The sequence below is a fragment of the Platichthys flesus genome, chromosome 3 (assembly GCF_949316205.1).
Source record: "Platichthys flesus chromosome 3, fPlaFle2.1, whole genome shotgun sequence".
NCBI classification, from domain to species: Eukaryota; Metazoa; Chordata; class Actinopteri; order Pleuronectiformes; family Pleuronectidae; genus Platichthys; species Platichthys flesus.
In genome coordinates, this window is record NC_084947.1 from 25,055,036 (window position 1) to 25,081,994 (window position 26,959).

At 39.9% G+C, this 26,959-nt stretch overlaps 4 protein-coding genes and 3 non-coding genes across 12 annotated transcripts in view; 5 read left to right on the forward strand and 2 right to left on the reverse strand.

Moving 5' to 3' along the window:
- Window positions 1–4,894: 4,894 nt before the first annotated feature.
- On the forward strand, window positions 4,895–5,761 carry LOC133934144 (leucine-rich repeat-containing protein 18-like). The gene has a single exon (XM_062381151.1). It carries the CDS (start codon window positions 4,904–4,906, stop codon window positions 5,759–5,761), a length of 858 nt encoding a protein of 285 aa, XP_062237135.1. The 5' UTR covers window positions 4,895–4,903.
- Window positions 5,762–7,924: 2,163 nt separating this feature from the next.
- Window positions 7,925–13,618, forward strand: dph7 (diphthamide biosynthesis 7). The gene is made up of 10 exons (XM_062384804.1): window positions 7,925–8,031; window positions 8,325–8,497; window positions 9,309–9,442; window positions 9,525–9,612; window positions 9,863–9,957; window positions 10,057–10,214; window positions 11,566–11,638; window positions 11,727–11,792; window positions 11,880–12,052; window positions 12,511–13,618. Exons 2-10 carry the CDS (start codon window positions 8,366–8,368, stop codon window positions 12,942–12,944), a joined length of 1,353 nt encoding a protein of 450 aa, XP_062240788.1. The 5' UTR covers window positions 7,925–8,031; window positions 8,325–8,365; the 3' UTR covers window positions 12,945–13,618.
- mrpl41 (mitochondrial ribosomal protein L41) lies at window positions 13,615–15,216 on the reverse strand. The gene is made up of 2 exons (XM_062384805.1): window positions 15,080–15,216; window positions 13,615–14,426 (listed from the first exon to the last, which is right to left on the reverse strand). Exon 2 carries the CDS (start codon window positions 14,388–14,390, stop codon window positions 13,983–13,985), a length of 408 nt encoding a protein of 135 aa, XP_062240789.1. The 5' UTR covers window positions 14,391–14,426; window positions 15,080–15,216; the 3' UTR covers window positions 13,615–13,982.
- A 1,885-nt stretch (window positions 15,217–17,101) lies between these two features.
- pnpla7b (patatin-like phospholipase domain containing 7b) overlaps window positions 17,102–26,959 on the forward strand; it is a 76,474-nt gene continuing 66,616 nt past the window's right edge. For 4 of the 6 annotated variants that reach the window (XM_062384806.1, XM_062384810.1, XM_062384812.1 and 1 more), the window contains exons 1-12: window positions 17,102–17,183; window positions 18,388–18,431; window positions 19,657–19,731; window positions 20,006–20,093; window positions 20,540–20,619; window positions 20,829–20,923; window positions 21,080–21,220; window positions 24,574–24,733; window positions 24,922–25,002; window positions 25,287–25,415; window positions 25,604–25,684; window positions 26,756–26,876. In XM_062384806.1, the coding sequence (XP_062240790.1) occupies window positions 18,390–18,431; window positions 19,657–19,731; window positions 20,006–20,093; window positions 20,540–20,619; window positions 20,829–20,923; window positions 21,080–21,220; window positions 24,574–24,733; window positions 24,922–25,002; window positions 25,287–25,415; window positions 25,604–25,684; window positions 26,756–26,876 (1,093 nt within the window). In that variant the 5' untranslated portion in view covers window positions 17,102–17,183; window positions 18,388–18,389. The other 2 variants (XM_062384809.1, XM_062384808.1) reach the window with 2 other exon arrangements.
- Window positions 21,632–21,705, forward strand: trnai-aau (transfer RNA isoleucine (anticodon AAU)). Its single transcript has one exon. It is a non-coding gene; the product is annotated as a tRNA-Ile (tRNA).
- trnar-ucg (transfer RNA arginine (anticodon UCG)) lies at window positions 22,044–22,116 on the reverse strand. Its single transcript has one exon. It is a non-coding gene; the product is annotated as a tRNA-Arg (tRNA).
- trnai-aau (transfer RNA isoleucine (anticodon AAU)) lies at window positions 22,378–22,451 on the forward strand. Its single transcript has one exon. It is a non-coding gene; the product is annotated as a tRNA-Ile (tRNA).

The following is a 26,959-nucleotide window of genomic DNA, read 5'->3' on the forward strand; positions in this document are numbered from 1 at the left end:
ATGAACACTGGAAAGAAAATGGAGTTGATCCTCACTAAATTATGGAGGACCATACATGACTTAAGTAAAAATAAATAAATAAATAAATGTATAAATAAATACAGAAATAAAAAAGGAAATAAAAAAGGAAATAAATAAATTAATACAGAAAAAAATAAGTAAATATGTTAATACCAAAAGAAATGTCAAAAGAAATGTCTTAAATATATTTTAACATTTATTTTTTCCCTGATACATTTACTTTTCATTTGCAGTGTCCTTATGCTAATGAGAAAGGCGGGCCTAACCGCAGTCTCATGCAGGATTGGTCACAGGAGTGTAATGATCCAGCCCTAATACTTCTGCCTCTCAATGCTGGTGTCCAGTAGCTGTTTGCAGTGTTCAGCCAGTTCACACTTAAAATGAACTAGTTCAAGTTCAGAGGGTTAGTTAAGGTTATTTTTTTATTGGGATGATTTAGATGTCAGTAGTCCTGACTGTGAGCGTTACGTCTCGTGTTGTAATGAGCACAAGGAGCGAGCCGAGAGGAGGAGGAAACAGAAACTCCAGCTCGTTACAAACCACCGGCAGCCTCTGCTCTGATCATGAAGCCGCTGATCTCTGAGCAGATGTGACCAGAGAAGCTATGTGTTTCCACTGTTCTACAAAGTCACTGAGCGGCTGTTTCACAGTGAAGAGCTCAAGTCTTCTCAGTCACTGCCCGTGTCTCTGAGCGGTTGTGTGGCGGAGCGCAGGGGCTGTGTGTGTGTGTAGCTCAGTTGACCAATCCTGCTCGAGACTGAGGTTAGGCCCGCCATTCTCATTAGCATAAGGACACTGAAATCGAAAAATAAAAGTTGCAATAAATGTGGAAATAAATAAATAAATGTGGAAATAAATGCAGAATTAAATAAATCAATGTCTTAAAACTTATTCCACATTTATTTATTTATTTCCACTTTTATTCCAACTTTTATTTATTTCCACATTTCAGTGTCCTTATGCTAATGAGAAAGGCGGGCCTAACCTCATTCTCGAGCAGGATTGGTCAACTGAGCTACACACACACACACACACAGCCCCTGCGCTCCATCACACACTCGCTCAGAGACACGGGCAGTGACTGAGACTTGAGCTCTTCACCGTGGATCAGCCAGTTAGTGACTCTGTAGAACAGTGGAAACAGTGGAAACACAGAGTTTCTCTGGTCACATCTGCTCAGAAATCAGCTGCTTCATGATCAGAGCAGAGGCTGCAGGTGGTTTGTAACGAGCTGGAGTTTCTGTTTCCTCCTCCTCCTCTCGGCTCGCTCATTGTGCTCAGTACAACACGAGACGTGACGCTCACAGTCAGGACTACAGACACCTAAATCTTTACCTAAATTATTTATTTATTTTTACTTAAGTCATGTATGGTCCTCCATAGTTTGGCCACTGTGACATCTGGAAATACAAGAGGCTGGAACACCATATTGGTCTTTGTGTATTTTAATAGGGGCTTTCTGCAGAAAGGATCAACTCAGAGAGTCGCAAGGATCTCAGAGTGAAGATAGAGGACAGTCAAATGCACAGATCTTATATAGGAGGACTAACGCCGGGTTCACACCGGACGCGGAAGCGACGCGGAAGCGAGGCGTAAGCGCTAATCCCTAGAGCGCCGGCGCTTGGCGGTTCACACCGGGCGCGGTAGCGACGCCGAAGCGCCGCTGTTATCAGCCTGCAGTAAAAACGGCATTTCATATTTTTTTTCAAGCATATACTTACTTGTTGCTCCAAAATTAACTGCAACAGCGTCCAAACATGTGTCCTTTTTAGTGTTGTCTTTAAACAACATGTTCCGAGGATCATACAATTCACTGCACTTCTCCACTTCAATTATTAATTTAATGTCATCCATGTTGAAGAACTTCGCTGTTTACTCCGTAAAAAATCGGGGGTCGGGGGTAAATTACGTATTCTCCACTCAAGCATATGTGGAGAAAACGTAGCCCCCCCTCTCTCTCTCTTTTTATCTGTATCACTGCTTGTGTGGCTGTAGTGGATGGGCAGAGGGGGACATTTAATAATGTGGTCGGTAAAAGTGGTAAAATTCAAACTCCAGGACAACAGAGGGTGAATACAAAGTATGGGATGCATATTTGATCTTTTATATCATATAAAATGTCGTCAATATCGTTTAAAATCGTTTTTCAGTGTGTTTCCTGCCGTGATATGCTCGCGTTAAGCGTAAAAAATAGACTCGACGCCGAAACGATCGCTTCACGGCGCTAGGCCGCCGCGGCACAACGCTACGCTTCAGCCTCCGGTGTGTTCAGCGCTGCGGTTTAACATGGGAGTGGATGGGAGCCAGAGGATTGGCGCTGCGCTTACGCCTCGCTTTGGCGTCGCTTCCGCGTCCGGTGTGAACCCGGCGTCAGGCTATCTCTCAGAACCAGTTCAGACTGGTTCTGAGAGACGGTTGTAGGCGCAGGTTGAGAGAGGAATCTAAACAGAGATTATATATAATATAAACTGATTTATATATGTTTCCTTCAGAGATAAGCAGCAATACATTCAGTTATTTGGGTAGTAAATAGTGAAAGGGTCTGACAGTTTTCAGGTCATAAACAGTTCAGACCATTTAACAGTTCCGGTCATAGTATTTGGACATGTTGTATACACACATAGGTTTCAACCACACTTACTTCCTTTTTCCATGACACCACTTACACCTGATAACATCTACGGGTTGTTGCTAACCTAAATTGTACATAATACCCTCAAATGTACTAGGGTTATTCAACATCTAGTCGGATATTCGAATAATTGTAGCCGGATGCATCCAGTTACCGCTATGAACAAGGGAAAGACCTTGTGATGGTGACAAAATCTAACAAGAAGCGCCAGGTGTGATCTTATGGATGGAGGAAAATAACATTGGCAAAGGTCCTAAAAAAATACACCAAGTAAAGAAGAAGGACTTTCAGTCAAGTAAAGTCAAGCGACCGGGCTCAACCCAAAGTTCGCTGGAAATCAGTCCCCTTGTATCCGAGGAAGTTTATTCTAGCACAGAGGAAGTAGCAGACAGTAGGAGGGTATAGAGACCACTCAGCCAGTTAAACCAACAAGGGATATGAAACCTTTACAGTTGAACTGGCCAGGAGCTTCAGAGAGGGAGGCCACCAATGCAGACCTAAGAACTATCCTTGAAAGATAAAGGAACATTTTGGAGTGACAATGAAAGAACGAATAACACTAAAAATGGAAACCAAGTCCAGCAGGCGCCTGGGAATAGAACGCTTGGTACAAGCGAGGAGGCAGCTCAAAAAGCAGTGGAAGAAAGCCTCGGAAGAGCAGAATGGGGGAATTAACATACTGCAGGAAAACAACAAGAGCAAATTGACAACCTTAAGGCGAGCAGGGCGCCCCAAACTTGGCACAGAGCTGGAGGATTATTGATACCAAAAGAGGAGGAAATTCTCAAACATCAGCCAATTTCAGCTGATCTTTAGCATCATAGCCAAAGGCTGACAAGCCATGTGGTAAAAAACTAGCTGGTGGATACATTGGTCCAAAAAGCTAGAATTCCAGGGTTCTCTGGACGTTAAGAACACACTAGCATGATCTGGCTCCAAATCCTATCAGCCAAGTGGGATAAGCGAGATCTACAGGTCATCTTCCTTGATCTTGCTAATGCATTGGGTCAGTACCTGTCAGGCGTGTTGGTTTATCCTAAATATGAGAAGATGAGCCGAACTCGGTTTGTTCAATCAAGTATTTATTTAGAAAGCAATGAAAGGTATCAATCAGCAAAGCAATGGGCATCCAACAAGTCGCATCAGAACACGAGACCCATCAGAACGCATCAAACAGCCGGCGCCTGTCTATTTTATAACAGTAGATCTTGGTTCTTCCTCCTCGAAAGTGCGCAGGCGTAGGCCATCCTCTTGGTATTGGAATAAGGAAGTGACAAGGAGCCACTCCCAAGGCCTTGACACAGCTGATGGCATGTGGACCAATGGTGTTGACAATTGGAGAAAAGATTATTGTGTTCTTGCTATATCAAAACAAAATTCTGTTTGTACAGACATTCAAAACAATTTAACCAAACAATGAAACAGAACTGTGACGCTCACACATTCTAATTTCAAGATTACACAGTAGGAAGGAAAAGGTTATTTATTAATCATTGTATAGAAGGCATTATATCTGGCTCAAACTGCTTCTATCTTTATTCATTTAGAGTTCAGTCAGACAGAGACTATAGGTTCAATATTGAAATCCTAACATACCACATAATGTCCTCTGTGCTGCTGTCTACTTTTTCCAAGTACTAGAGCCTATCACAAAACCCAAACCAAAATGCTAACAATGTATTCCATACACAAAATATGTATAGAAGATAATATTTACGATATTTAAAAAGCTAACTGAAACTTCAGTGAGACTGAAAAAAAAGTTTGAAGAACGAGAAAACACTATGTGGAGATCAAGCTGGAACTGTCTGGCGTCAACAGGAATTAAACATGGGGCAGTGCGGAAAATAGAAGTACATCACGCTACATTGTGTAAGATGGAATTTAACCAGGCAAAATCCTAGAAGGCTGCAACATCTTATCAAAGGATAACTCGCAGCTTTGAATCCCTCCTTCAGTGATCGACTGTTCTTTGATCTTGCCTATGATCGACACCCTGCGATTCGGTCTCATTTGCAGCATTGTTTCTCAGAGTGGAAGTTAATAATACTCTCAACTTTATTTTTCAGGTTTGCACCATAACGTAAATGCTGAATTCCTGATCTTTCCCTTCAACTCAGCCACATTTTGTGACATAGGATTACCAGGGCCAGAGGCTTCAAGCTGAATTGCTAGTTAATAGGAACTGAAGCTGTTGGCAAGATCGCTCGATTAATTTTGTCCTTGAAAATCTAAAACAAAATATGTATCATGCCCAAAGGAAAGGAAGTTAAAGGAAATAAGATCACCCTCAAGATAGCCAAAAGGGCGATACGGATGACACCAGATGGACATCGCAGATTGATCCTTAGCAACATGGGTATAACCATCTTCCCAAAGTGTCTCCTCAAGCTCACCAATTTCGATGAGTTGGACCTCAGCCGCAACCTGATGAGGAAGCTCCCGGACAGCTTTGGGAATTTCTCATCACTTCGATGGCTTGATCTGCACAGCAACAAACTGGAGTCTGTGCCAGAGTCAATCGGTAACCTGGTGGTGCTTAGCCACCTCAACCTCTCTAACAATTTCCTAACCTCGGCAGGTTTACCCTCCACTCTGGGTTCTCTTATTAGTCTGAAGTGTCTCAATCTGGGGATGAACAAGCTGGACAACCTTCCTCCCACTATAGTGGCTCTAGGCAGTCTCCAAGAGTTTTGCCTGTTTGATAACCTCTTCATCAACCTACCAGACTTTCTGCATGTCCTACAAAACCTCACCAAATTAAACACGAAACGAAATCCTCTATTGTATGTGCTGGAAGATGGTGAGATGCTGCTACAGAAAAAATCTAAACCAGAGGAGGAAATGTACCTGGTATGTGAGAAGAGCCTGTGTAGGCCATGCTTTACGAGATGCAAAGAACAAAGGGAAAGGCTTACAGGAGGAGAAGTAAGTAATATGATTGAGGAGAAAAAGATCCGGACTTATGCAGGACTGATGGTGCCAAACTCAGTAGCTGCACTCAATCAGGATGTGTGGAGGATCAGACAGGTGGAGCAAAGACAATCAAGTAACCAAAAGAGCTGTTGGGATATACAAACTGAACAAATGGAACTGTTGTCATTATAGGTGGCGACAAAATGTAAAATTATTTGTCCATAATATTTCGTTATATATCACACAACTATTTTTTACTACTTTCCATTTGAGTAGATTATATAAAAAAGAGGTGATTGTGTTACATCCCTGAAAATGGAGACAAAGCATTACAAGAGTGATGAGTGTTATTTCTTCAGTAAGAACCTGACTGAAATGAATTTGTACAAAATAAACAATTACATAAGAAGAGATACACAGAGAGTGCATACCCTATTTACACTAAAACAGTTTTCAAAGTATTACCTGAGATGTTTCTCACTGTCTCCGATACTATCAAGTACAAAATAGCTTAATCTCAGTATATTCACACATAACACCCTTGGTACTGAGTTAAAGTTCGTAAAAAATATAATACAGATAAAAGAAATAAATTGTCAATATTAAATATTACTATCTGTGTACATGTGAATCACAAAATGGTGGCTTCACTTGACACAGCTACAACTACACCGTTTACACACGGGAACTCGCATACACGCAGTCCGGAAGTGGGATCGCTCGAGTGAGGGTTTATGGACACTGGCTTTGAAGGTCATGTGCACGTTTCTTTACTGAATAGAAGTCCTGTGGAGATTCATTGAAGACCTAATTCCTACATACATTTTTTTATTTTCATTTCATTTTTTTTTTCACTGTGGGTGCAAATGCCAGTGAACATTGTCACGAACTAGCTCACGGTTAAGACATACAACAGGAGTGAGGGTTTACTAAAGCAAACTATTTACAAAAAGAAACCAAGATGCTAATAAATCAGTAAAATTATGTATAGCAGTGCATGGATCATTGGAAGACACAACCTGTTAAGTGAACACAAAACCCAAGACCACATGTGGGAGCTGAGAGAGAGACTGAGCCAGCCAGTTAAATAGGCTCTAGACCAGCCGCCCAGGTTAACCTCATTCTCCCCTCTGCTGCCACTTACTGAAAGGGAAAGCGCACAACCAAGACAAACAGAATAAGAGGGGAGGGTCATCACAACATCAACAGGACAAAGATGTTTTCAGAAGTCCAAAACATCTTATACATGAGCACAAATTCAGGTGACAAAACTGTTGTTGGATTACAGAATGTGGATTTACATCGATCAGAAGTTTTAGTGTAAGGCAATTAACTCGACTAAAGTATAAGTTAGAGGAGAAGAAAAAGAGACAGAGGGAAGGAAAGGCAAGTTTAGTTGTAATGCAACATGGAAGCATTCAGTTTATGGTTAGATGAACCACAAAAAAGGGACAGAAAAACACAGGCAGGGACATATAAAATCATCTCATCTTGCACACACCAGGGTCAAGTCCCAAGCCCAAGCACATGCACATTACCCCCACTACCTTATTGTGATCCGATGCTTAAACATCAAGACCTGGACAAACTTTCAACGTCCTACAGCCCCTGGAAGGTCACGGGTCCTATTTAATGTATTAGATGTATGTTTGGTCAATGAAGAAGAACATTTTAAAGAAAGACAAAGAACATTAGACCATACTGATGCATGATGAGAGATAACCTACACAACAAACTGTTGAAAACATCACACACCTACATACACACACACACACACTGATGACGGAAGCAATAGCAACCTTAGAGAATAGACAAAATTTAGAAAACACACCATCTATAGGCATATCTGTCTGATTCTGATCTGTATTGAACATTTATCTGTATTGTACGTTAATCGTTGTGAAACTCTGCACTGTGAATCTGGACTTACTCCTACATTGGACGACTGTCCTGCTAAAACCTGAACAAACCTGAGGACGGTGTAACTTGCCGTTCAGAAACATCCTGTTGTAACCTACTGTAAATATGTGGCTGGTCTTCTATAGCGGTATCCAGACAAAACAACGGGACCAATACCTCAAATTAAATCCCTGAAAAGTGTAAAATATAGGCCCTTTAAGAAGTTGACAACATGCTGTTTTTACTAATAACTTGTTATTTACATAGCTGGTATAGACAATACACCATTGTTGTCAAATATATAACACACAAAAAATGAAAGGAGCAAATACTTCGAGGCGCATGTATGTTTACAGACCTCCGCACACTTCCAATACGGGGTAACATTGACAGTATAACTAGAACTGTACATATGTCCCTTATACATACATATAACTTCTTTGCTCTACCACAGTCCATGTTCAAGCTGACCTCTCAGTCATGACGTGGGCGATACTTAGTCATGTGACTTGTCGTCACTACATCCAGACTGTTTGGAACTAGTGCACCGGGCAGACCAACATGTGAGTTTTGTTGACAATGATGAGTTGCATGTATGTTCACTATTGATGAAAGGTTCCTTTGACTCCTTTTATCACCGAATATATCTGTTCACTCTCTGAAATGTCCGCACATGACAGTTTGCGCTGCGTGAAACAGCAGTGCGTTAATAATAGCCTGCTAGCTAGCTACCAAACAGTTAGCTCAGTTAGCCAAGGTAGCTAGGTGATGTTGCTCCAGTATTGACGTGCTACTTACAGATGTATCTGAGTCCACTGTTGGTTCTGCAGCTGAGACGTGTTGTTGCTGCTTTCAGTGAGTGCACCAGCACAGGGATGTTACGCAGAGCAGGCGGTCATGGCCTGGAAGTCGAGGACCCGCAGTCTACAAGTGTTTGACACGGAGCTTAGCGCTGACACGGTGGAGTGGTGTCCTGTGTCCCAGTGCCACAACATCCTGGTCTGCGGGAATTATCAGCTACACAAAGGGGTGAGTTTAAACAAGATCAGGCCTAACGGTGTCATATGTACACAAACTCATGCCTGTCAACACTAATTTAGTTCCGATTGCATATAATTTAAAGTAAACATTTGTTTGCCTTTGTTATCATTAAGTACATCCGGTATAAATACACAGACACATCAATATCAGTGTTTATGTTTACGAAATTTGATTTAGTAAAGTTTAAAAAATGCAGCAAAGATAAGTATTTTGTGTATAATGTTTTTTTGTTCTGTGTATTTGATTGTATGTGTTTTTTTTATTTATATTTATTTATAATAGTATTTCAATTTAAAACATCAAGCTTCAGAGACATTTCTTTCTCATAAGGGTTTGAAAATAACATGCGGAATCATTTACTTTTTCATATTCCAAATGTATTTAAATCTGTAATATGGATATTGGCTTTGTTCCCAATAAATCGATATAGTCAAGCTCTATTTTTCACATCAACTCGAGGAATCCTTACCTACTAAACAAAACTTCTTATTAGGTAGTTTTTTAAGATTAAATGTGTCGAAACAAGTAAATGTTGCGTATTGAACTTTGGTTGACTCATCAAAGAACCCTGTAATTCAATTAAATGCCAGAATTTGAGTTGTTTTGTAATGTTCACCATATTAAGCCTGTATAGTGAAATCCTGAGATTCATTGCAAACAAAAAATACTGCGTCATTTTAGGTCTGCTTTTTGTGATTTAATTTCATGCAGCAGTAGCAGGTACACAATAGCGTTACACAAATTCAAGCTCCTGTTTGTGTCCTGCTGTAGCCTGATGCATTATACATTTTTCCTGTAGGTAGGGGTAGAGGATGCCACTCCGAGACGGACTGGTCGATTGTACCTTTTTGACTTTCGGCGAGACGAATCAGTGGGTCCTCCTCTCACCGAGCTGCAGCGCATCGACACCGCTGCTATTTTAGATCTAAAGTGGTAAGAAATCAGGCTTGACCAATGTGACTGTTGTCCTTCACTGTTTTAATTCCTCCTTATTGATTGGTTTGCATATTCTTAGGTGCCATGTGCCAGTGTCAGGAAAGGCAGTCTTGGGAGCAGCAGCGGCAACAGGGGAGCTACAGCTGTACATACTGTCTGACAGTCAGGTGAGAAATTATGACATCAGAGTAAACGCCGTCACTGAAGTCTTAAATCATTCTGCATTTAACTGATGTTTGTTTACAAAGTCAGCATATACGTTTGACAGAACACATGATCAATTACAATCGACATCTCAGAACGAACGTGTGCTGTGTTGGTTGAAAGCAGCTGTCATACCACAGTAAATCCAACTGTCAGTTAAACTTGTTTTGGCTGTTTTTGTGGTCTGCACTTATGAATGTGTGTATCCAGTAGGATGGCAGCCACAGTCTGCAAACTCTGAGAAGTCTGGAGGTGGGCGCAGAGCGCCTGGCTCTGTCATTAGATTGGTCCACTGGAAGAATGGACAGGTGAGATAGTTTTCCAATGACCAGTATCATATTTTGTACATCAGTCAGTGTGATTGTGTCAAGTTCTTTTTTTAATGTGCCCCCTGTTTGTGTGAGCAGCAGTGATGTGCGGATAGTCTGCAGTGACTCCGCAGGCTGTGTAAGCGTGCTCTCTCTGGCTGAGGGTGCTCTGACATCTATTTCGCAGTGGAAGGCTCACAACTTTGAGGCCTGGATCTCAGCCTTCTCATACTGGAATACACAGCTGGTTTATTCTGGTAACGCCCATTTAAAACGGTGGTCTGTCACCTGCCATACCTCTTTCTTTCTTTGGCCGTAAGCCAATGGTCATATTTGATCTCATATATGAACATGGATATACATTTTTATTCTGACAGGGCCGTATGTCAGAATGCAAATGTCTGCTCATAGTCTCTTGACACTCGCTGGAGTTCCTCTGGCCAGCTTCCTAGTAAGAACTTTGTGTGAGTGACCTGATATGAGAGCACAACTGGATCTCAGATTTCAGTTTTGAATGCGTGTGAGTGGAGTTTATCCTGCTGTGTTGTTCACGTGTGAAAGGAAAACTCAGAAAACAGTCTGGACCCAATTGTGCAGACATCCTTCTGAGTTCATGTCTGACAATGGCTTATGTACCTTTTTATAGGTACTTATCAATTGAAGAAGTTAATATAACAACTATAGTATGTCATACAAGAGCATATTGTGTATGATATTATTTTATTGTCTTAAACTTGTGGATAAAAACAAACACATTCTCGCTATCTGTAAGCTCAGTGTCACTCAGTGGACTTATAGTACTTACTGATCTCAACATGGTTTCACAAACACAGCTCTTTGTAGCCTGAGTTTAGTTTCAGGTTCCTGAAATATTTGATAATCTCACAGAAGAAGAAAAAAGTTAGACAGTGAAATCAGGGTTGTTTTTCCTCCTTCACTTTTGCTGGGATGTAAACTTATTTGACAAAGCAAATCTTGGATCAGCAGATTGGTACTCTCAGTTAAAGGAAATACTCAGCACATGACCTAAAGACATATATTATTTGTTCCTCTATCCTTTATTGACACAAGAAAAGGAAAGACAAATATTGAATTAATCGTCTTGTGTTTTTCTATATATATGTGCGCCATACACATATATGTGTATGGTGCAGCAGGGGACCAACTCAGGAGGAAAGACCTGACAAGGGATATTTGCTTTACTACTCTTTCTACAACATATTTTCCAACTTTTATAGATAATAATAGATAATAAAAGCTTTTACATTAACTGCTAAACAAAATTCTGCTTTTCAAGTATTTATAAAAGCAAAAAACGTTTTCAGTAGCATTAATATGGCACTTACCTATAGCACTTTGTAGTTTGGCTTTCTTGAAGAAAATTGCACTTTCTTGATTCTTGTTGTTCTCGGTTTGTACCCTCATTGTTGAATGCACTTATGTAAGCTGCTTTGGATAAAGCGTCAGCTAAATGAAATGTGATGTAATATAAGTTTCATATCAGTGTCTACTTCAGTATATGTGGGAGCAAAATACCACCAGTGTCTTCATCAACCATAACTAGTTTTTAATCCCTGTATGTAAACATTCTATGTCTTTCCTTACCAGGTGGTGATGACTGCAAACTTAAGGGATGGGATCTCAGGGTGGGTCCCTCCTGCCCCACATTTACCAGTAAAAGGTGAGTACTGATGCATAAATCAGGACTGTCCAGTTAGAGGCATAGAACTATAGAAGCATACTGACACATTTGTCTTGTTCTCTGAAAGGCATTCAATGGGTGTGTGCAGTATTCATAGCAATCCACATCGGGAACACATCCTGGCTACAGGCAGGTAAATATTCCAGTGACCTAAATTGTTATATGTTAATTGTGATTCCAATGTGTTTTTAAGTCTTGGTATTGGCCTCTCCTCCTGCAGCTATGATGAGCAGGTTCTGCTTTGGGATGGCAGGAACATGCAGCAGCCTCTTAGTGAGAGTGCCATGGGTGGTGGAGTGTGGAGGCTGAAGTGGCATCCGACCCATCAGGACCTGCTGTTGGCAGCCTGCATGCACAACGACTTCCAAATCCTTCACTGCCGGCAGGCCCTAGGTGAGCATGAAAGAGAGATGAAGAAGGCTCTGGTATCAAATGTGAACTTTAAAATTCAACAAACAAGCGTGGAAATGTAGTTTCTTCCCATGGCTGTAGGACTGTTATGCATTAATCCACCATTACTTTGACTACTTCAACACAAAATATTTAATTTTTAGCTGCTTGCATTGTCTCGAGTTAAACCTTTGCTTCTAATTGATCCGGGCATCCCTTCATACTGTATACATCAGATAACATTTGTTATTATTATTGACATTTAATGTCACAACATTTTGTAAGTATTTCACAAGAAAGAAAATTCTTGAATGACTTTTTGCCTTGTGTTTTGGTGTTTGTTTGTTCATACAAAAAGGACTTGAAGAACAAAACATTTAGCTGTCGAAATAGTGCTCAAAGAGTTGCTGTTTGAGCACAGAGTTTAACTGTAACCATGTTGTTCTCCTGTCAATGTCCAGAGGCCAGTGAAGGAGCCTGTCCTGTCGTCGCATCCTACATCCTCCACAACTCACTTGCGTACGGAGCTGACTGGTCCCGACTGTCCCTGGAGCAGCCTGCTCCTAGCTCCCCTCCCCCTGCAGAACCAAAGGAAAGCCTCATAGAGACCAGAGGAGGGGGACACCTAAGGATACAGTTCGAATCTCCCACTGCCAGTTTTGATACGTTCCTGGAGGATGATGCCGGACGATACATCCCAGAGGATATTGAAGCACCGTCCTCCACCCCTACAGCAAGCCCTACCCTCAACCCTAATGGCGATGTGCCCTCACTGTCCTGTCTACTCGCAAGCTGCTCATTCTATGACCATATGATGCATGTGTGGCGCTGGGACTGCACAATAGATGAGGCCAATAAGGAAACTGAGCAGCAAACATCTTCTGTCAAATTATAAAATGAACCAAAGCTCAGCAGAATATAAAGCCAGCTATGACATGGGAACGACATACTGTTATGAAGCTCCTTTCCCTCTGCAATACCTTACCACAAAACGTTTAAGTAACAAAACCCTATATTTTCATAATTAAATTGATTTTTCATAGACTTCTATTTAAACAGATTATGTACAGTCCTTATACTGTTTATTACAATATAATTCACCCAAAGCTCACTCATTTTGTTTTACATTTTTTTCTCTGAAACACCTTGTTTGAAGACCAGCATGAATTTAACAAACAGGGAACCATGCAGCATGTATGAATGTTTCTTATGGCTGTTTGTCGCAAAGTGAAATTCTCTCTGGGATCCTCTGCCTCACCAGGCTCCTTGTATCTTTGATTTAATTGTTATTGGCAATTTGATCAGTTTTAATGTGTTTGATGTGATTTTTATCCCCGACCAGCTTGATGAAGGATGATATCGAGACTGAGTAGGGAAGCTCCTCCAAAAAAAACCTCTTCCATCTCTTAAGTCAGCGTCTGTGCTGCTGGCCTGAAATCTGAGCTGATTTTTGCCATTTGATGATTTTGGAAAAATAACTGTTGTAGATTAAAATGTGAAGAGGTCACTTTTAACCGCTGTTTACATTCATTGCATTTTCTGACCAATAAATGACAACTTCTGCATTCACTGTTTCTCAACTTTGTCACTAGTGAAAAGTTGTTTTTTTATTAAGTTCAGAGAAACACACAAAAAACCCTCTTTACAATCATGCTCATTTGTAAACCCGCAACCCACATGTAAATGCTGATCAGCTCGAACTGTTAGGCTGACAAGAATGCAATATTGAATGAACAATTGTCACATTGATCTCAGATTTATTCTTAAGTAACAGAAAAATCAACGACATGAAGGATGCTAGTTTTCTGAACTTAAAGGCCAGCCTTATTTGTGATGTGTCTCCTCAAGGTGTCACGTGTGGATCTGCAGCTTTATGTCCAGTTGATCAGAAACCTGTGTCTTCACTTGTGAAAACATTACAACAAGAGTGTCTTTAACGCACATAGTTCTTTGGATAGAGCTTGAAGAGCTTCCCTTCTTGTGTGGGCTCAAATCCATATTTCTCCAGCTGCTCTTTGCTAAAGGTGCCGTCTTCAAAGTCTTTCTGGATCTGAGGGGCCACCACCTCAGCAAACACACTCTGTGCGGTGAGTGGCGGCTCCATTCCTCTGGGTGCGCGATATGAGACGTAGGGCTTTAGCTTGAATCCCTCCAGGTTGGGCACCACAAACTCAGGAATCATGGCTCTTATGGCCAGAAACTTTCTGCTAGAGAGATTCAGTCCAGTGGGCCTCGCGCCCCTGCCTTTATTATGAGTTCTTGATCCTCGCTTGCTGGTGAACTCAGACATCCTGTCCGCTCCTCTCACCAGTCCCCTCATCAGAGTAGATAACACACCCATGGTGCTACAGTTTCCTCCTCAAAGAGTAGAGAAAACCTGCAGAGAAAGCATGATTGATTGAAGAAAATATCAAGTAAGAGAGGGGAGCTGGGATTCTCCACCAGCATAAGGTGTCATCTTGTTTCTCACAAGGAACAGTTACTTATAATCATCTTAATGCAAATTAATTAGGACCATACAATATATAGCAAGCATTAAATAAGTCCAATGGAATCACCGTCTTCAACTATGATGCGTTCAAGTTACTTCCAAATGTTTGTTTTGGCTTCTTGAGCTGATTTATGTTTTTCATAGATTGTCAATCCCAGATATTTTGTTTAGTGTTAGGTTTTGTTCCTATATGTTGAATGCCCTCTGGCCACGAAAGTGCTGTTGTATACAAGCTACAGTTTCCCCAGTTGAGTTTATAAACATAATTTGTTTAATTAACTTAATTTTTAACCACACTGTTCGATTAGGGGTATAAATCAGATCAGGAAAACATAATAAACCTGCTATGTTGCCTGCAGTAAACTGATATCTCGTTCACTCGCTAGCTAACTTACAAGCTATTGGATGCTACTTCGTCTGCTAAAAAGCTAGCTGTAGATTAAGACGAAATATTAGATGCAGTTTAAACTATTATTACTGTACACTGCTCACACATTTATACATATAGTTGAAATAATGCAACATTTATCTCTTCTCACCTTGAGCATACAGATACTCCTGTGTCAGTATCGTGTGTGACAGTGTAAAGAAATGTGCAGTGATTGGCTGAGTTTGAGCGCCGCCATCGGCCAATCAAATCCCGGGATACTACGTCTCATCTGTTACGGACTGCGACGGTGAAGCTAGAGACAGGAAGAGAATTACCCTCCAAAATAAAATGTAGGAAAAAAAGAATCTGTCGCTGTGCTTTACATCATTTCTACGATACTTTTATACTTTACTTTTAAGATGTACTGTTAAAGTAGAGAAATTCGAAATGGTAACCTCTGACTGGCATTGTTCCACATAATCAATATCAATGTAAAGTGGTAAAAACTTCATATTGTGTTTTTGAATGAAGCCGTTTTTTAATATTTCATGTCCACCTCCTAAAATATAAAGCTGATACATTAAATTATATATATCACATTCTGTTTATATTTCCCATATATACTATCTGTTATTGTTAGGGCTATCAAACATTAACATTTTAACTATTCACGATTAATATTCGAAAGATAAATGAAAGAAGGCGGACGAATACATTTAACATGTTTTTTTATTGATGACAAGCCTAAATGATAGTTATAAAGATTGAAAAATAATGTTCTTCAATCTAAAACATACCACACTATAATTAAATGTGGCTGTCTCTTTGCTATGCCTCAGAGCAAACATAGGATGATTTTAATTAGAACTTTTTGTTCTAGCAAACTCAAATAACCTTTATCCCAAACAATTGGGGCATCTTAGCCTTTGCTCTCTCTTTTTTTGCAAATATAGGATGGATGAAAATGACTTTTTTCTTCTCTTTTTCAAATCAATCAAACAACCAAACCTTTACACAATTAAATGTTAATGTGAAATCTGAATCGTAGCCCATCTGTAGAAGCAGTGTTGAGCCAGTTCACACTTAAAAAGAACGAGTTCCAAGTTCAGTTCATGCAGATAAAAATGAACTAGTTCACGGTAATAGTTACTATATTTTCCTGAGAGGATTGATGTGAAAAACGTACGGTCATGTGTTTGGTTATGAATCGATGGTGCGTGTCGCTCCACTCATTCTATCACTGAGTCCTGACTGCGAGCGACACGTCTCGTGCTACTGAGCACAACATGTTGACGAGTCATTTCCATGATGTTTAAATGCAGCCTCACAAACTTTGGAGCTAGTCAAGCAACAAGTCAAAGTGACTTCAGGTACTGATCAGGTCCTTATAACTAGTGAGGAGTGTTAATTAGTTTAAGTGAGAGCAGAGTGGAGGAGGACACAGAAACCCCAGCTCGAAACAAACCACCTGCAGCTTCTGCGCTGATCATGACGCAGCGGCGCTGATCACTGAACAGCTGAGACCAGGGAAACTCGGTGTTTTCGCTGTTCTTCTACAAAGTCACTGACTGGCTGCTTCCCTTGACCGAGCTATGATCACACTGCGTGTGTCGCTCTGAGCGTGGGGGAGGGTATGGGTGCTTGGAATTGGTCATTCTGCGCATGCAAAAAAATTTACGCGTTAATTTCACAAATTAATCATCCCGAATTTACTTGCGTTACTTTAGAGTCTAGAGACAGACCTAGTTATTATACATTATATATTATCTGTTTATATTATCCACATTACAAGTTATCTGTTTTTGTTAAACTACATTATATATAACTTGTGTATATTATCTATATCATATGTCATTTGTCTACATTACCAATATTCGGTTTTCTCTGTTTACTTTACCAGTATCATTTTGTATTTGTTTATGTACGACTATGTTTATAACCCCTGTTGTTGTACATCTGTTCGTTTTAATTTTCTTTTTTTATGAGTATGTGTAGTTTAGGTTTATTTGAAAAATAGGTTGTGAACAAATTATGCACAAAACAATTTTTGTGCATAATTGCTCTCCAATTGCTCTTTTAAATCTCTATATATATATATATAATTTGTGTCACTGAAAATCAGCTGAGAATACAGCCTTTTGCGGCAAATCGCCGTCCGCTCTCGTTTCAGTGTTTTAGTTTGAAGTATGACCGGAAATACAGTTTGTGTTGCAGCCTGCTCTCTTTACACTGTTGTTGAGGCATGTATACTCAAAAACTTTGAGAGAAAAAAGGTAAGTGTGAAAATCTGTTTGGTCAGTCCTGTTGGCAGATGTTCGCTGAAGCTAAGTGTGTTAGCTCGTGTTAGTTGTGTTATCTGTCAGTTCGCACATGCTGCGTGTGTGTTTCACATGTGTCTCGTTCTTGTGTAGTGTAGCGGGTTGTAACCTCAGGGGAGGATGAGCCCAAAGCCACAGGCTGTCAGAGAAGTAAGGGAAAGTTAATGTCTACTGGTTTGAACGTGAACTTTCACCTCTCTTCTTTCTCAATAAGTATCAGCTACAGGTTAATATCAAACCATTAAACGTGTGACTTCATCTGCGTCACCTGCACACTGCATGTTGTCATGTCAGCGGGGACCTGTACCACTGTCGTCGAAGTCTTCTGGCTCGCTGTTGAAATGACTGATATTATTTCACTGGACCGTTTTCCAGATTTGTGTGTTTTGGCCATGTTGGACTGAGTCAGTGTTAAAGTGCAGAGGAGAAGGAGGAGGACTGGGGTGTCTGGTTACAAACACCGAGTGTGTGACCTCTTTTGCTTCAGTCGGGTGGGGAGGTGGTCTTTCACCCACAGACCTTTGCCTCTGTGACCTGACAGTCAGCTGACTGCACGTCCCCCTACTCAGTGTGGCTTGAGTAAAGTCCATGTGTGATTTGTTTTACAAGTGTATGAACCCTGGGAATAAAACATGACATCAATATTTCTATGGTCAAGGCTTCTAGTCATAAGCTATTATTAATGTATAATGGCAGCAGCTTTTCCCCTGTGGTCTTCTTAATTAATGAAATGTTACAGTTCTTAGTTTAAAATATAAAAGGTTCAGTGTGTAGAGTTTATTGATATCTAGCAGTGATGCTCCACCTGAATACTGCTCACCTCTATCTCCCCTTCCAAATATTAAAGAGAACCTGTGGTAGCCTTCAGTTGTCTTAATATAGTTTTTGTCCAGTTTGGACGACTGTAAAAAGCATGTCAGCCTCCATAGAGAGGACCCTCTCCCGATATAAATATAAAGTATTTAAATATAAAGGGGCCATTCTAGTGTAAAGAAAACAAACATTTCTACAATTTAGATGGAACACACTTAAATTCAGTTTCTGCCGATAGATCCCTTTCCCCTAACACTTACACACTAGACCTTTAAAGTGTTGATCACATTTTAATTTCACTCTTACAGACTGCCTTTTAAAATGTTGTATTATTGTCTTTAAACAGGGATGGAGGACGACAGTGAAGAGGAGAGCTGCATCATATACCCAGTATGTCCTCAACACCTTCATGCACTTCATCTACCTACTAATTCCTTAAACGTCTGTCTATCTGTATGTGGAATCACTCATTTTATCGGCTTTACTCTTGGCATGTGTATTTTACTGACTCAAGGAATTGCAGTGTCAAATCTTGTGTGTTTTGGACATATGAAATGCTCATATTAATAAACTGTGAATAAAAAGGTGACCATTACTCTGTAGCAGTCAATGGGGGCGGATCAGCATGCCCTCAGTCTGGGAACCGAGGGGAGAATGCCTTCTTCTACAGCAGTTCTCTGCAACAGGATCAAACTGTGTGTCAAAATCAATGCCAGATTATATAAATAATTTGTTTATTTTTTATTGCACCATATTGGACCTACACAAACATTCAGGTGTGTCTCAGGTGCTGGATGATCTCTGTCATAGCAGCAACATTAATAGAATAATTTCCTCTTTGGCAATTTGAAAAAGCACAACCTACATTTTGTTGCTATCATACTTAATATCGAGCAGAATTACAGGGGGTTAATTTGTGTCGGTTTCTTAACAGACATCTGAAATTTACAACATGCAGTATATGAAAAACAACAGCAGTTCAGTAAATTATTCAAGATCATATGCCACACATGAGAACAATATTACATAAGAAAGCAGATTCAGTTTTATTTTCTGAAAAACATTGACTATAAAATCATAATTGCAGATAAACCCGGTAAGATAAACTCAAAGTTTTTTTAACTTCACTCTGCACCATATACTGTATAAAAAAAGCTCTGCACACAAGCAATAAAAACTGAAAGTTTATTGTAGAACTGTTTAAGGAGGACGCACTAATGACAAAGAATAATTCTAAATTAGTTCATGAGCACAGGACAAGAGAAAATCCCATAACAAACAGACAGGTGAAGAACGGGCACTGCATTAGTTGTTTAAAAGTTAAGCTCCACGTCCTTGGCAAATCACAAGGTTATGACAACACTTGAGATTTAATAGCTCTGTGGATAACAAAAGGAATGCTTTACAAATACTCCACATGTGTTATGATGTTCAGCTGATTATTGTACCTTTATTTGGAGACATTTTAAAGAAAACGTTGGGATTAAGTTTTTGTTGTCAAATTTTCAACTGAACATAATCCTTGTTCTGTTCTGTTTGCTCACACACGTTTAACACAACCGACCCCCAAGTCCAGTTGATGTCATTCAACCTATGTTGTTTCTTATTGTTTCAGAGCCTGGTTCCTCTCGGCAGCGAGCTCAAGGCCAGGATGCAGCAGCTTGTGGAAGAGAGGATGGAAATCAATATGGTGACAGTCAATTTCTGCCTCCAGTCATTTGACTGAGGCATATAAATGGCAGTTTTTTTGTTTTTAAGGAATGCAATGAACATATTATTATCAGTCTTCATTCACTTGTCTTTTATCAGAAATATCTATATATCTATTTTTTGGGTTAAACATTCAAGTCATGGCAGTTATTGCAGCAAGCATGAACAGGCAGTGGCGTTTTCAATGACCTGTTGAACTGCTCAGTGAACTGTTTAGTATAAATGTTTTGATAATTTGCCTGTTTTTCTTCTAGTGGACGGCAGTGCTGATTGGATCTGGGATAGTAATATCAGTCGTTGGAGTGGTTGTGTTCCTTCTTTACAGAAGATACAAACTATCAAGTCAGTGCCCAGCATGCAGTAAACCCTGTTCTATTCTGGAGCACATTTATGTCTAATTTAAATCAAAACATTTTCAGTGGATAAATAAATGCTGGTTATACCTGTACATTAACTAGCTGTTGGATCACATTAGATGATTTTACAATTTGTTAGTGTTTCAGAGAAAACATTCACTGTTCATATGAGCATGCATCTTATGAGTTAGGTCTAAACAGTTATAAGTTAGGTAATTGATAATATAAAAAAAAAAATTGTACATGCAAATGTAAAAGTAATCAGGTAGTTTATTCATTCTTTAAAGAAAAAGTGTACAGCTCAAACATTGTTCACTTGGTTGTGAGTGCATGGATTTTCTTATTCTCAGGTCTGAGCATGAGAGGAATCGACTGGATGATAAATTACTTAGTTTGCAGATGGTCTTACAGAGGCTGTGTGGTTTGTTTCAGAGGTGGAGGCTGGTGCTCCTCATTATCGTTTCAGGAAGAGAGACAAGGTGATGTTCTATGGCAGAAAGATCATGAGAAAGGTCAGTGTCTTCTTAAACATCAAACTCAGTGTTGCCTGTGATTATAGACATAACATGTATTCCACATTTAGCAAAAGGTCCTTTCTATCTCGTGGGTCCCCTGCTGCTGCAACATGGATTTTTTTCTCCCAAAATGAGGATATTAACTATCACTAATGCTGCCATAGTTTGTTTCAATGATCCAAATGATTCATCTTTTGCTGTTGCAGGTTCAGACGTTGTCGTCTCCCCCTGCCTCTAACTCAAACTCAGCCTCTCGACAGAGAGTTAGGAAGAGGACCAAAGTTCTGTCTATAGCTCGCAAGTGAGTCTAAACAAACTATTTAAAGATAACTACTAAAGGCTTTATAAAATAATTGTTAAGAGTTTTTAATTTTGAAGTCGCAGCTCTTGTATCAAACATGGCTTGTAGACAAAATATATGAAAAAATGTTTTTTTTATATGTGCATGTCATGATAGGATCCTGCGTATCCAGAGGGAGCCCCCCACCCTTCAGCCCAAGGAGCCCCCTCCCTGTCTGCTGGAGGCTGACCTGACTGAGTTTGATGTGCAGAACTCCCATCTCCCCTCTGAGGTGCTGTACATGTTGAAAAATGTCAGGTATGTAAAACCGAGGTGCTCCTCAGGAGAAGGAATTAAGTATTTATGTGGTCCCACAGTGACATAGAACTAATCGATGGTCATTTTATTAGAATGTGAACAATACAACTGCGATAATCAATCAATCAAAGAGAAGTTTTAGTAAAGTTTTAAGCAAATCTTCCACTGTTGCAGTTTTATCGATATCCAATCATTTAGAAAAGCTTCTCTGAATTAAAATACATGGCTGAAAGATTGTTCCATGAAATATCTAACTTTATTGAAGTTCTTTTTTTAACTATGTGTATGTGTACCAAATATCTCTAAAACGCATAGTGACTCATTCACCAAATCATACTGCACTTCAACTGTTGTTTTCCCTGTGCAAATGAACACTGGAAAATAAATGGAGTTGATCCTAACTATATACGTGGCCGGTAAGCTCAGATGGTCAGAGTGTGGTGCTAATAACGCCAAGGTCATGGGTTCAAGCCCCATACTGGCCAGTTGTTAGTAACAGATGCACATCCATTTCACAAAAGCTTCTCTGAATAAGGGAACTGAGGAAGATTGCTCACTTGGTGAAATAACCAGCATGGACTGAATTCTAACTGCACCTGTTTGTTCACTGACTATTATTGCCTGTATCCTCTCCAAGTAGTGAACAATAATATGATGTTTTAAAGCAAAAAATGTCTTGAACCCAAGAGATATGGAATAGAAAAGCAACTTCATACAGTAAGACTTGTTACTGTGGTTATGTCATTGTGTGTTCACCACATGTAGCATTTTCGTTTTTACTGAAGGCACTACACTGTAAATATTTTTGAAATTGAGGGACTTTAAACCACGAAGGGACTCGAACCCTCAAACTTCTGATTCGAAGTCAGACGCCTTGTCCATTAGGCCACGTGGTCTTAGCTTTCCTCATCTAAGGTTTATTTTATCGATATCCAATCATTTAGAAAAGCTTCTCTGAATTAAAATACATGGCCGAAAGATTGTTCCATGAAATATCTAACTTTATTGAAGTTCTTTTTTTAACTATGTGTATGTGTACCAAATATCTCAAAAACGCATAGTGACTCATTCACCAAATCATACTGCACTTCAACTGTTGTTTTCCCTGTGCAAATGAACACTGGAAAATAAATGGAGTTGATCCTCACTATAAACATGGCCGGTTAGCTCAGATGGTCAGAGCGTGGTGCTAATAACGCCAAGGTCATGGGTTCAAGCCCCATACTGGCCATGTTTTTGTAACAGATGCAAATCCATTTCACAAAAGCTTCTCTGAATAAGGGAACTCAGGAAGATTGCTCACTTGCTGAAATAACCAGCATGGACTGAATTCTAACTGCACCTGTTTGTTCACTGACTATTATTGCCTATATCATCTTCAAGTAGTGAACAATAATATGATGGTTTAAAGCTAAAAGTGTCTTGAACCCAAGAGATATGGAATAGAAAAGCAACTTCATACAGTAAGACTTGTTTCTGTGTTATGCCAAGTCTTTCCTGGGACATGGTGCTTCTCAGATAGTTTTTGATGATTTTAAGTTTTGAAAAAGATCTCTCGGCACTTGCCACAGGGACAGGTATGGTTAAAAAAAGATTGAGAGCAGTAGCCACGTCTGTGACACTAGGCAAAATAGAAATATGTCTCAGGAGCAGGAGCTCGGTCAGAGCTTTAATTGAACCATTTTCAATACTTTTTATTTCTGATTTCAGAGCATTTCGAAATGAAAGTAGCTGTGATAGAAAATCCGCGGAAAGGTCATTCTTGTAGATCAAGGCTAGTGTCTCGGCGATTGCGTGAGGCTCTGATTCTCACAGAGCTCATCAAACTGTCGCTTTGTGCGTCGTTTGCGTTTCTGAGTGAAATTACAGTTAGTGCAACAAGAAGCTGTAAGTCCCTGTGCTGTACTTTTGATGTGTTCTAACTCATCCCTTAGCTGTGATAAGGTGTTGCATGCAGTGCCCAGTAGGTCTGTTGCATGGAAAAGATCCATATCCTTCTTCTGCAATAACTTCGATACTATATCGGCCGACTCCAAAATCTTTTCCTGCATCACAGTAATCATTGCAAATTCGAACGTTTCAATTGACTTACTAAATCCAGTGGCCTCTGCACATTCATCTGTTTTTTTTGAGTGAAGACAAGATTTTGGTCAATGCCTGTAAAATGTCAGCATAGCGAAATCGAAGCCCGTGAATGGCATCTTGCCTAGACGCCCCTGGTTGGACAAAGTCGTTTCAGTGTTGGTTTAGAATTAAATTGGTTTTCCAACATTTCCCATATGTTGATGCTCTGGCAAAAAAAAAACTAAAATCTCTGTACAATGTCATAGTACTCTTTGATTTCTGCAATCTGTTGGCAAGCATCATTCAACACTAAAATTGAATTATGTGCTGCATAATGTATATATACAGCATTCGGTTCTTTATCGAGGATGCGTTTCTGCACACCAGAATAAATGCTCATAACACTGGCTCCGTCATATCCTTGCCCTCTGCACTTTTTAAATGACAGTCCCTTACTCTCTATAAGTTCAAGGATTTTTGCTTCGAGTCCTCCTGCTGATTGATCTGAGATATTCTCAATCCTAGAACTCCGGTGGAGTTTGACATTCACCGGTGGAGTTGACAATCACCTTTCGTCTTTGCGAAAGGTGATTTATCTTAAAACTTGACCGAGTTGACTGACCTTACTTAAATCCTGAGTAGTGTCCATTATGATTGAATAAAACTCTGCTTCCTTTATTTCACAAACAATCTGGTCATGTACTTTCTGTGATAACAACGCAATTAATTTGTTTTGAATTGAAGGGCTTAAGTAAGTACGATTTCTCCTTCTATCAAGATACTCTTGCAAAATGGGATCATATCGAGCCAACCTCTATAAATTACATAAAGTTCCCATTGTTGAGCTCACCCACTTCCTCACGATGCCCCCTAAAAGCAAGATTACAAGAAGCTAATATCATAGTGACGTCTGTGATTCTTGTTAACACTTGGGTCCAAAAATTAACATGACGTCTGTCAAGGTTTCAAGCTGTGTATCGACTGTAAGGTCGTTTTTCCACGTATCAGATACCACACATTCCGCTAGATGAGCACGCGAAGATTCGTGTTTCTTTATTTTGCCAGAGAGCCCTTGCCAATCATTAATCCCTACAGTCCAGGAGAGTTGGTGGGATGGAAAGCTCACATTGTGGGTTTTATTTTGGCTGCCTACTCTTCCTGCTTCCACAGCAAGCCTCTATATAGCCCACCTCAACCCCAGCACCTCCTTTTCCTACTGAATCTGACCTAATCAGTGTCATGCGTTGATGTCTTAAGTAGTAATATAATATCTTATGTGCTGTCACCAGGGTGCTGGGCCACTTTGAGAAGCCTCTCTTTCTGGAGCTGTGTCGTCACATGGTGCTGATTCAGCTGCACCAGGGAGAGGGACTCTTCCGACCAGGTGACACCGATGACAGTATTTACGTGGTTCAAAATGGCCGCCTGGAGCTGTGCATCCGCGAGATTGTAAGAGCACAACGCTGAAACACCTACAGCATCACAAAGTCACTAAGACATTCAGTCTCTGTGGTGGATTGTCAACCATTTGCTCTCTACTTTGTGTATGTTGGTGATCAGTGTCTGTTGGAAATCTAACCTGTGATCTGAAAGTTATTTTGCTGTCATATTTAAATGTGATTGTTTTCTCATTGCAGGACGGTACAGATGCTGTGGTGAAGGAAGTTTTACCAGGAGACAGTGTTCACAGTTTGCTCAGTATCCTAGACATTATCACTGTAAGTTTGATGTTACTCATCACCCTTTGTCTCCTTTTGTCTCGTTTAAATCTACACAGTATGGGGGGAAAGTGGTCCAGTTACACTAATTATATAGTTACACCACCAAGCTTGCTTTAACCAGAACAGTGACTTAAATTATGTAAAATGTCTTTATTTTATCTTCATATTCTGTGCTGTTCGCTTTATTGTCATTACAACATTAAACACTAAATTTACTTTCTGTGAGTTTTTGCTGTAATAGCGTCTGGTTTTCTCCACAAAGTTTTATTTTTCTATTTCAGGGCTACCCAGCACCGTACAAGACAGTGTCAGCACGAGCTGCAATTCCCTCCACTGTCCTGCGTCTTCCAGCTGCCGCCTTCCAATCAGTCTTTGACAAATATCCCGAAACTCTTGTTCGTGTCATTCAGGTAAATTGTCCACTGACGGATATAGACATTGCAAGTACCTTATCAGTCAGTGGGCAAAATTCAACAGCATCATTTTCAGACACTGTGTGTCCATTTACTCAAGTGTTTTGTCTTTCTTACTATCAATCTTTCTATTCTATTATTTGTATGAACAGTACACTCCGTCTTATCCTGTTTCCCTCTCATAGATAATCATGGTGCGTCTTCAGAGAGTGACTTTCCTTGCCTTACACAACTACCTTGGCCTGACCACTGAACTTTTCAATACGGTATTGTTTCTCTTTTTTAACTCATCTATACTTTGTCTGGTCTGACATTAATATATTTGACATCAGATCACCTCACTTTTATCTTGTGTGTTACTATCATTGTCAACCCCACACACATCTACCTAATTCTCTACTCTGGTATGCAACAATGTCTTGAAAGTAAGAGAAAGAGTAGTAACTCAGCAGTGGGGAAACTTGTTCCCTCAAGGGCCATTTCAATATTTAATACATCCTGGTGACCATGAGGTAGATAAGGTTGTCTGCTAACAAGAAGGTCGGTAGTTCGATCCCTGGCACGGAGGGAGAGAAAGCGCTGTGTATTGAAGCACTGCATGAATTTGTTGTCATAATATAATGATATAGTTGTTGTTATAATATAATGTAAACTATAACTATATTATTATACTTTATTTTATATATAATAATGATGTAGACTTGTGAATCTCAACCTGGGGGCCGGACCCCAAAATAAGTCACAAGATAATTTCTGGGGTCACTAGAGGGTTGTATAAAATAGAATAATGTAGTGTATTAAAAATAAAATTACATATTGTAGACAAGGGATTTTTTACCCTAAACCCAAATTAGGAGGTCCAGAGTCAAGTCTGAGAAAACGGTCAAAGTTGAGCACAATTTAATCATGAGGTTCAGAATTATGCGTGGAAGACTCTGATACAGAGAAACACATTTAAGCTTCCTCATCTGATCAGTCAGGACTGGTGGGGTACCACCAGCGCCCGAACCCATCAACCAAACCAACAACAGTGAGTGGCGGGGCAAAAAAAACTATCATCATAAACAAAGCATTATTTCTAAATGTAACTAAAAATATAAGGAAATTTGTATATGAACATTTGTTGATAATTGCAATTCTAAAATGGTAAATTATGACTCAAAATCACTGATGCAGACTATTATTAAATCTAATAAACCCATCAGTTCACAGGTGGAGCACATTTTGGCTGACCTCCTCCCACCATGTCCCTTTAACCATATTCGACCACTCAGTAAGAGAAGCTTTACAATTGAACATAATTTTTCATTTACTAATGCTAATTGCATGTGTTACAGGAGAGTCAAGCCATCTCCCTTGTGTCAGTGGCACATGTTCTGGGTGAGACTCATTCACACAAAGGCCTTCGCAGGCAGCCTTCACACTCTGATAATCTGGGCACCGAAAAAACGGATTCAGGTTGGAAACAGCAGCATTCTTTCCACATTGTCCCTGACTGGTCACAGTAATTTGTATTTGTATAAAGATTTTCTAAAGTTCTG

Excerpts from the sequence above, each read along its gene's own strand:
- LOC133934144 (XM_062381151.1), top strand. The coding sequence starts at position 4,904 with ATGCCCAAAGGAAAGGAAGTTAAAGGAAATAAGATCACCCTCAAGATA.
- dph7 (XM_062384804.1), top strand. The coding sequence starts at position 8,366 with ATGGCCTGGAAGTCGAGGACCCGCAGTCTACAAGTGTTTGACACGGAG. Across the intron at positions 9,613-9,862 it reads ACATACTGTCTGACAGTCAG|GATGGCAGCCACAGTCTGCA; the intron begins GTGAGAAATTAT and ends TGTATCCAGTAG. Across the intron at positions 12,053-12,510 it reads TCACTGCCGGCAGGCCCTAG|AGGCCAGTGAAGGAGCCTGT; the intron begins GTGAGCATGAAA and ends GTCAATGTCCAG.
- mrpl41 (XM_062384805.1), bottom strand. The coding sequence starts at position 14,390 with ATGGGTGTGTTATCTACTCTGATGAGGGGACTGGTGAGAGGAGCGGAC.